The sequence below is a fragment of the Parus major genome, chromosome 13 (genome assembly GCF_001522545.3).
Source record: "Parus major isolate Abel chromosome 13, Parus_major1.1, whole genome shotgun sequence".
Classification (NCBI taxonomy): Eukaryota; Metazoa; Chordata; class Aves; order Passeriformes; family Paridae; genus Parus; species Parus major.
In genome coordinates, this window is record NC_031782.1 from 1,010,449 (window position 1) to 1,020,368 (window position 9,920).

Here is a 9,920-nt window from a genome sequence, read left to right on the forward strand (position 1 = left end):
CTGTCCCCTCTGCATCCCTGCTCTGTCCCCTCTGCATCCCTGCTCTGTCCCCTCTGCATCCCTGCTCTGTCCCCTCTGCATCCCTGCTCTGTCCCTCAGCTCTGGCCAGCACCTCCAGAGGAGCTGTTTAACCAGAGCACCAGAGGAGCCAGGCTGTTCTGTCAGATCAGATCTGGCCCTGGCTGCCATCGATTCTGAGCTCTGTTGCCTTGCACAGGCCTTGCAGAGCATCTCCCCACCCCTGGCATGAAACTGCTTCCAAGTGTGTTGCTTTCAATTATGGTCATTTCCTGTATTAGGACTAAATATTCCATGTTTTTCTTGTTTTCTTCCCCTTGCACTGTATTTTCAGAAATCTGTGTGTCCCATACAGCAAAGAAAATAAACCAGATTTCTGCAGTGTGTTCACTGCACCTATTGCTGCCTCTGTGTCAGTGGTAATGAGTGACTGTCACAGCTCTTCCAGAGACTAATTCAGCTTTTGTTTTGATAATGGAGTCACAGCATGGATTGGGTTGGAAAGGACCTTAAAGCCCATCTCATTCCACCCCAGCCATGGCAGGGACACCTCCCACTGTCCCAGGTGCTCCAAGCCCTGTCCAGCCTGGCCTTGGGCACTGCCAGGGATCCAGGGGCAGCCACAGCTGGAGTGGAGGCCTCCCCACCTCCCCAGGGAACAATTCCTTCCTAAAATTAAATCTAATCCAGGTCTAGTGTCAGTAACCAAGAGAAGGTGTGATCCCTGAGCAGGTTCAGGTTCAGAGGTGTCTGGTGTGACCCAAAGCAGATCCCCAAATGAGCAGCTCAGCTCTCACCCAGTCCCAGTGCAGGGCCCAGCCTTTCATCAATCCACAGCAATTTCTCCATCCCTTCTTCACAAAAGCTTGTGATGCTTCAATAGTTGGAAAATTCTTGGAAACCTGTGGTTGAAAATTCATGTTGAAGTATCAAATTTGCTTTATTCTATTTACAGCTGGACTTGACAATCCTAAAGGTCTTTTCCAACCTCATCAATTCTATTACAGGAGGGTGGCTTTTCGTGCACCAGTGCTCTCCATGCCCCCAGCACCATTACAATTTGGATTTAGAAGATTCCTAATAAATGTAGTGGTCCTAGAGGTGGCCAGCAGCCCCTGGCAAAGGTTCAGCAGCTCCCTGATGTCCCAGGGCACAGCCCAGGCTCCAGAAAGGAGCCACCAGCGGTGTCACAGGACCTGGGGAGGACAATCCAGTGCCAGCAGAAATCTCAGTTTGCTGAGGCTGGCAGACACAACAGAAGGGCCAGGCTGCTCATGAGGTGCAATTAAGGTGTCGTTAATTAGGGAGAGATAAGAGGCCCCTGATCTGGTGCACGCAGCTGACAAAGGACAGAAGGGTTTGGGGGCTGCCCCTGCCCACCCTGGGCTCTCTCAGCAAACACAGCCCCAGCTGCACTTTTGGGCCTTTTTGGTTTTCTGTGGCATTTGAGATTCCCTTTAGACATTTCCATGGCAGCAGCTCGTGTCCAAAAAGGCTTGGGCAAAACTGTGGGACCTTGTACCTGGTGCTGGCAGCAGAGGAGGAGCTCCTGGCAGCTTCTCCCATTTTCCTGCTGACTGCAGTGGGGATGTGGCAGTCCCAGGTTGTCCAGGATTGCTTCCACATGGGATCCTCCTCTAGACTTAAGTCCCTTATTCTTGTTATTCTTTTATTACCACAAACATCTAGAATTAATGTTAAACATGTGAGAAAGAACTTATTAAAATTATTAACCAGTGGGTGACTGAGTTATGAGCATTACATATTTCTGTCCTCACTGGATGTTTAAGTCAAGATCCATTTTGTTTTTCAGTAACTGGAAGATTTGCTGTCCAACTCCACTCTGAAAATAAAGATATTAGAACCTTATTATTTCAAAACTTGTTCTGAAGACTAATGTTCTGAAGATTAATGAGTTTTCCTGAGGGTTTACATGACTTTCTCATGGAACTGCCTACAAGGACGTAGCTTTCTCTAAAGTGATGTAGGCAAATCCAAAATCCTATTAAACACAAAATGCCTTTTGTTTTAATTTCATCTGATTTCAAAATCCTACAAAACTTCTGAATCTGAAATAATACCAAAACACTTTACAATAACAGCTGGTTTCCTACAACTTTAGGACTTGGAATTACCCAGTACAACAGTAATTTTAAATTGGCCATATCTTGATGAAGAGATGGAACAAACACTGCAACACATGTATGAACTTGACTTTTGAGTCCAATTCTACTCCCTTGGAAGGAAGTATATTTTGACTTGAAAATTGTATGTGGTGAGTGACTCCACAGTCATGGGGGAAGAGAGATTTTTCTCTACATGGGAGTTTGCTGCCTTGAAAAGAACTTCATTGTTTGCCTGTAAAGAATGAAAAATGCTCTATGTAAGAACAAAGTCATGAATTTTTTTTCCTGTTGTCTACTTTAAGAAAATTATCTGTACAGTTGCAACCAGTGAATTTGTGCCTGTGTTAATGCTGTAATACATCTGTAATTACCTATGAACAAAAATTAATTAATTTTGTGTACTGTATGGCTTTTCTTCCTCTATTGAAATGCAATTTGCAGTCAGGATTAGTGCAGTGGACAACAAAGAGCCCTAAGGTTACCCCCCCTCAGCTCTTGTCCTCTTTCAAGGTCTAAAGTTCTGCCAGGTTACCCCAAACATAAATTTTGATGTGGGATCTGGCTGGGATAAGCTTTATAAATTCAGTTTATAAGATCCCAGTGTTGCTGCTGAAGGCACTGCTCTCCTTGTGAGCAAACACCCCTGGTGTGGGGAGGGTTTTGGGGGGAGGTGAAGGAAATGCTGCCCTGCCTCTGGGCACACATCAACCAGAACAGGTCGGGTTGTGATGTCTTGGAGGATCACCCAGGGAAGTCCCAAGGTCCCCTCAGGCATCCAGGCAGGCACAGGAGCAGTGTGGCTCACGATTCCCCCAGCACAAATCCTCAGCCCCAGCGCTGGGCTGGGCTCCTCTTTGCACTGTGTGCCCACACAGAAACCTCCCCTGCCCTGGGAGCAGCAGCAGCAGCCCAGGGAAAGGTGCTCAGAGCACACAGACAAACCCTGGAGCTGTGAGACATTGCCAAGGCTGTCACCCAGGGAAGAGGAGCCTCCTGGCAGCACCCAGCTCCCTCCCAGCTCAGCACTCGAGGTGTTTGACCTGGATCTGTCACCAGCGATCCCACTGCACTGCTGGAACCTCTGGTGACAAGGCCAGCAGCAGCAATGCAGTCATGGTCCTTGGAAAATTCCAGAAATATCAGAAACATTGTTAAGAGTGGCATGAAAGGGGAGAGCAGCTGAGTGTGGAAGCCCTCTGCCCAGGAGAGAGAGGGCAGGGCAGGGGATGAAGGACCAAAACCTGTCAGGATGCACATCTGTGGTGGTTTAGAGGTGGTCTCCAGAGCAGGGCTCTGGGAATTGGGAGAGCTGGGTCTCATTTGGTTGTTTTCCCTTCACAGGTTTTATCCACGTAGATGGTGATATCTGCAGGGTCTTTGAGATCACCATGTCAGGCTTCCCTTCCCCTTGTCCTGCAGAAATAGTTTGTCTATTTATTAAAAAGGCAATTTGAAACTGTATTGCAGTGAAAAAAAAGAGGATGGAAAACTTCTACCATTACCTCTCCTGCCGTGTGGTGTTTAGTCCAGGGTCCCCTCCTCTCTGTGGCAATTAACTGAAATCTTGATTAGCATTATCTCAGATAAGCCATCTTTGACATCTGCCTGCATGAGGCCCTGTCTGTGCACGGGGGTGTTTTAGGAGTGGCCTGGCTCTAATCCTTCCCCAAATTAATGTGGTGACACCGTTTCTGTGTGGTGGCATCACCAGCCCTGGGGCACTGCAGGGTCCATCTAAAGCCTGAGTGCCACCTCAGGGGCTCCCAGTTGGTGCCACCAGCTCTGCAGAGCACCCTGGATGTGCCACCCTGGTGCTGGGGACAGGCAGCACCAGCTCCGCTCCACACACGCGCTGGCACGCAGGGTCAATAATTAAAATCAATTAAATAATTAAAATAAATGGTTCTCCACAGATCCAGTGGGAATGTGGTGAATGCAGCAGATTCCTGAGAGCTGGTAAGGAGTGGGAGAGAGCAGAGAGGCCAGCAAGGCTGGGCTGAGGAGGAGCAGACAGGCTCTAACACCCTGCAGCCCTGCCACCATTTCCTCCAGCTACCTTCCATCTAAGATCAGCTCTGCTGCACTTACTCTTGGCAGCCAAAACAGCTGCATCTCTCTCCTTAAAAAAACAAAAACAAAACAAAAAAACCCAGCGGAATTTAAGTCTCCCTGCAAATGTAACACGCAGCCGATACAGAACTGATGATTTTGCTAAACTCTGACTTGCAGCAAGTACTTTTTATATCATGACACTGGATTCTGATGCACAAAAGAAAATCAAGTTCTTTTCCCTCTGCACGCCCCACAGTTGTCAGAATCATTGCTTCTCTTTGTTTTTTACGTACAGTAACTAGGAAGAGATGCTTTATAAACTCTCTTGTTCCTCCAGTCAGGATGTCAATGAACTATGAATAATGAAATAAAATAAAAAAAATCCAAGTGAATGGCTAAGATCCAGCAGAGAATTTTAACTGGGGAAGAGAAGCAGCATAAGGGCTGCATGACAATAATCATCATTACTGCTAATAAAGCATTTCTTCCTGCTGGTGTGGTGCAGGGGACAGAGGGGGCCTGGATGCGGTGCCGGACCCGGCATGTGCCGATCTGCCCGCGCTCCCTCCTGCTGATCCCGGGAGAACTGGAACTCTTCCAACCCCAAATGCCAAGTGATCCATCAAAGCAACGATTTACAAATGCAAGAGTGGGCTCTGGTGGCATTTCTCAGGGGGTAAAGATGGACTTCCCTTTCTTCTTCCAAGAACGCAGAATCAGTTCTCGCTCCCTTTTCTGAGGTGTCGTGTTCATTTTAGGGGAGATGGGCTCTTGCAGAGGTGCCCACACGTTTACACAAACACTTCTCATGGCTTTATTTGGTTGAAGTTGGATGCAGTTTTTTCCTTTTTCCCACTGCTGTGATATTAAAGCCATAGAATCACAGAAGCATTTAGGTTGGAAAAGGCCTTTAGGATCATCGAGCCCAGCTGTTAAAGCAGCGCTGCCAAGTCCAAACCTTTCACGCTGTTGGAGAAGGTTAATTTGTTTGTTGAACACAAACAACTGGCAATGCCTTAGGCTGTTCACTACTTCCTTTTTCTTGATACCAGCAGCTTTTCCCCTCCTGCGAGCGAAGCTTTACTCACGCCTTCTTTCAACTGATCTCCAGCATTATTTTATTTATGAATAAAGGTCACCCCGTGAGGAAATGGCACATCTACTAGAAAACAATGTGCACTTTCTAAATTTGAACCGAGTCGTTTCCGTTCTTTGATTTAAGTTTAGTTACTTCCTGTGGTTTCTTGTCCTACGCCACTGCTGAATCTTTGGATTGACTCCAGGATAAATTGCACTCTTTCAATGAAATTAGAAACTGCGGCAGTGACGGCTCAGCCAGCGCGGCTGGTAAACAGCGCTTCAGCGGGATATCAGTGCCCTCCGTGGGCTGCAGCAGTGTGTGTGTCACACAGGTAACACAGTGTCACCTGTGTGAGGGGATGGAGCCAGCCTGAGCCCTGTGGGTGCTCTCCTGGGAGCTGCACCCCGGGCTCCCACCCTGCTCTGGCACCAGACAAGGTCCTGAGCGAGCTTCCCCTCCCCTGGGAGGGATAAAGGAGCCTTTGGAACCAGCGGCTCCTGATGGAGAGGGGACACCTCCTCACCAAAATCAGGCTGTCCTGCCAGAGGCAGGTCCTTGGTTAGCCAGGACAGGTGCTCAGCCCCACGCTCTGAAGCACCTTTGTAGCAGGCTGATGTTTCCACAAGCCACAGCCCTGAGTCAGGCTTTTTAGGGACCTGAGTCAATTGGGGAAAACCTTCAAAGTTTGCAGAAGTCATTTCAGGAAGTTTGCTGACAAAACCACAAGCGAATATACAGCAGTAGTCCCAGGATGTGCTTTCCCTCCGTGAAACCATGAGTGGGCTCTTCAGGAGCCTGCAGTGACCACAGCTCTCCCAGGGCTGGAGGGGCTATAGATGGCCAAGGTCAGGGAGGGGGACAGCAAAGGAGGAGTGAGGCACTTTGTACCTGAGTGTTCTGCCTCCCTCGGACACAAATTTACCTTACAGGACCCTCAGTGTAACAACCAGCCCCAGTAAGGAGCCCTTCTGGCCTGCAGGATCCTGCAATAATGACACACTCTCTCTCTTTCCCCCCCATCCCTTTTCTTTCCCCTTCCCTTGCCCCAGGACACTTGAGCACAGATTTTCCCCCGGTAGTCAGACTGATTTCTCCATGGAGCCCCGGATTCCTCACAACATCACCGTCGTCCCCAACTCTGTGATGGTGCAGCCCTTGCTGGACAGTCGGATCCCATATGGGCGGCTGCAGCACCCGCTGACCATCCTGCCCATCGACCAGATGAAGACCACTCACATCGAGAACGACTACACCGACAACCCCAGCGCCTCCCAGCCGCCGGCCCAGAAGCGCCCCCGCGCCCCCCAGGAGCCGGGCTTGGGTAGCCAGCACCCGCAGCGCTGCGAGCAGGATGTCACCCACCCCTGGATCTCCTTCAGCGGGCGCCCCAGCTCCATCAGTAGCAGCAGCAGCACATCCTCAGACCAAAGGCTGCTGGACCACATGGCCCCGGTGCCCGTGGCAGAGCAATCGTCCCCCCGCGCCGTTCGCATCCAGCCCAAGGCCATCAACTGCAAACCCCTGGAGCTGAAGGGCCCCGCGCCCCAGGAGCTGGACAAGCACTTCCTGCTGTGCGAGGCCTGTGGGAAATGCAAGTGCAAGGAGTGCGCCCTGCCCCGGACTCTGCCGTCGTGCTGGGTGTGCAACCAGGAGTGTCTGTGCTCGGCACAGAACCTGGTCAACTACTCCACCTGCATGTGCCTGGTCAAGGGCGTCTTCTACCACTGCACCAACGAGGACGACGAGGGCACCTGTGCCGACCACCCCTGCTCTTGCTCCCACTCCAACTGCTGCGCCCGCTGGTCCTTCATGAGCGCCCTGTCCCTGGTGCTGCCCTGCCTGCTCTGCTACCTGCCCGCCACCGGCTGCGTCAAGCTGTCCCAGAGATGCTACGACCAAGTGAGCCGGCCCGGATGTAGATGCAAAAACACAAACAGTGTCATTTGCAAGGCATTGCCCGAGAGCAAAGGGGCAGAAAAGCCCTTTTAATGGTCTGGGAGGACGGAGTTGGGAGGATGCTCCGCGGAGCAGGGTGGTGGTGGCTCTTTTTAATAACCTGTGTTCTGAGGAGAGCGTTAGCCTCTTGCCTTCGGAGAAAGCAGAAGCAACTATTTCCACAAACTGAAGCACTTTGGGTTATTCAGGGTTTTTGGAACTGGTCGCAGTTTGAGTAGATGGGGCCAAAGGAGGAATGTTAATAATGCAGAGTGAAGGCTGCAAAGCCATGTACATCATGAAGTACAGCTGCTGGAAAACTCCCGGCTTGGACGGACGGCTGCTCACCAGGCCTGCACACCACAGGAACCATTAACTGCTCGCTTGGCAGGCACCGCCTCACAACCAATCCCCATCCCCAGCTGCAGAAAGCTGCTTTGAATTCGGATTCAGGGCGGGCCACTTGTTTCCTGTCTCCTTCCAAACCCCAGCTCGCTCCCCGCAGCCTGTTGAAGGTGATGGGGGAACTCTCCACCCTCCTTCCCTCCTAGACACCACTCCAAGGGCTGGTTGCACACAAAGTACGTGTTTCCCAAAAGCTTTCTGCGTCCCTCAAAGATTTTTGGAGCAGAAGTGAAGCTACATTTCATTTGCTGAAGGCTCTTTTGCCCTTTGGGCGTTTCCCACCCGGCCCCACTGGTTTGGAACCCCTTTCTAAAGCAAGATGGTAGCAGGGCTGCTCCTCCCAGGAGGAATTGCAGCAGGATGTGTTCGGGCAGTTGTGTCAACAGCGGGTTCTCCTGCCTGTAAGCTGATCCGTGGCATCAGGTTTCACTCCATGGAATATGAATTTTCCATCAGCAGGACAGCCCCGCTCCGGGAGGATGGAGGATCCCGTTTCCCCCAGGCCCTCGCTCGCTCCCCGAGCAGAGGGGATGCAACTCAAGGGCGGGGTTTGTTTCTCTAAACCTCCGGTAAGAAGTCACACAGACCCAAGTGTACGATGCACATAGATGTATTTTTCTAGGGATCTCAATCCAGTACCTCCTCCCCTCCTGGAACAAGCTCCTCTTTGCTCATTAAATATTAAGATTTGTTTTTGTCTTGGGGGTGAATGGCATTTGCTTGAAGTACAGCACATTCCCCCACCCCTATTGCTGCTGTTTGACTTTTGCCTCTTCTGTACAAAAGTGTCTTTTTAAGTGTAAAGAATGCTTTTAGTGTTTATTTTAGTGTTAACACGCGCTAGGGAAAGCCAGGGGAAGGAGGAGAGCGTAGTTAACGAGTGGGCCCGTGGTTTTCAGCACACAGATATTGGCTCTGTCCTTGCACTCATCCTGGGGCTGGTTCTGCTTTCCCCAGGATGTTGTAACCCCTCTCTCTTGACAACTACAAGGTGCTAAACAAGAACCTTGGTCCATGCAACACTCTAATGAGTAGGTAGGTACTTGTTGCATGCAGAAACCTGACCTAGTGTCTCTTGGTGTTTTTAATGAGAGGAGATTTCCTCAGTAAATGCACAGCAGTGACAGTGAAATGTCATCTCTAATTAGATAAGCAATAGGCAGAGCTCATGTAGCATTTCCAGGAATCCCGTTGGCCTGGCTGCGACACGGCCGCGGGTCGGGGCTGCCAGGAACATCCTGATGGGACTCTGGTGTCTTTGAGTTTCAGAACTCAGCTCAGCTGGATGACTTGGGGTTTAGCTCTGTTGAATTGTAGATATTTATTGAATGGGGGAGTTAAAAAAAAAACAACAAACTTTTCTATTTATAACATTTGCTAGCATGTACATGCTGAATCACAGAAAAAAGGATGTACTGTCTGTTACCAGATACCAGCTCCTCTAGGGTAGCCTCGTGTGTGGGCACCAGGAAGCAGGTGGGGATCCAGAGCTGTATTTATTATCCTGCACAAATCTGAGGGGAAAAGATAAAAGGAAAACCGACCCCAAACTGGCGGAACTGTTGGTTGAATGTATAAGATGTATTTAATAAGAGAAATCATTTTCCTAAGATACAGGCAAGCTAGAAAAGGCAGCAGGAGAGGATTTGCTTGCTGCCCTCCTCTGTTGGGAGCACACATGTCCAAATGGCCTCCACCCACGGCTGCTTTGCCTTTCTGACCCTCTGTCCCTGGCGAATCTGTGCTGAAAACCCTCAGTGGCAGCGCCCATGGCTCGGTGCCTGGTCCCCGTGAGCAAAGGCACCGCTGGAATGGTGGTCCCTGTGCCAGCCTACACTCATGTACACACTCCCAGCAATCCAGCCGGGTTTCCTCTCATTGTACATAGCTGTAAAGTATTTCTCTGTTGGTTTGTTTCAGTACCTAAGCCCTGTAAGGCGATGATGCCGTGCTGGAGCCTGGCGGGCGTTGTGGATGTGTTAGAGCAGTGGTCAGTGTAGCAGTGACCCTCCCTGCTCCTCGGCTCCCGGCACTCTGCTCCGGCAGCTCCCAGCCCAGGGCAGGCCAGGGAGCTGCAGAGCCCAGGCTGGAGCTGGGGAAGGGCCAGGGCTCTGCCACAGGGAGCAGCTCCATCGATAACATCGGTGTTCCCGCTTTTCCCCATCCCAACAATTCCATCCCCACATTCCCTTTGAAGGTACTTGGGGCTCCTGCTGGCCCAGAGCTGCACCATGGGCACGGTGTCCTGTCACTGAGTGACCCTGTCACTGTGTGACCCTGTCATTGTGTGACCCTGTCACCAC

General features: G+C 50.7%; 1 protein-coding gene across 1 annotated transcript in view; it reads left to right on the forward strand.

The window, feature by feature from the left end:
• SPRY4 (sprouty RTK signaling antagonist 4) overlaps positions 1–9,914 on the forward strand; it is a 13,076-nt gene extending 3,162 nt beyond the window's left edge. The window contains exon 2 of the mRNA XM_015641444.2: positions 6,327–9,914. Within this exon, the coding sequence (XP_015496930.1) occupies positions 6,373–7,266 (894 nt within the window). The 5' untranslated portion in view covers positions 6,327–6,372 and the 3' untranslated portion in view covers positions 7,267–9,914. The remainder of the gene's footprint in view (positions 1–6,326) is intronic.
• Positions 9,915–9,920: the final 6 nt, after the last annotated feature.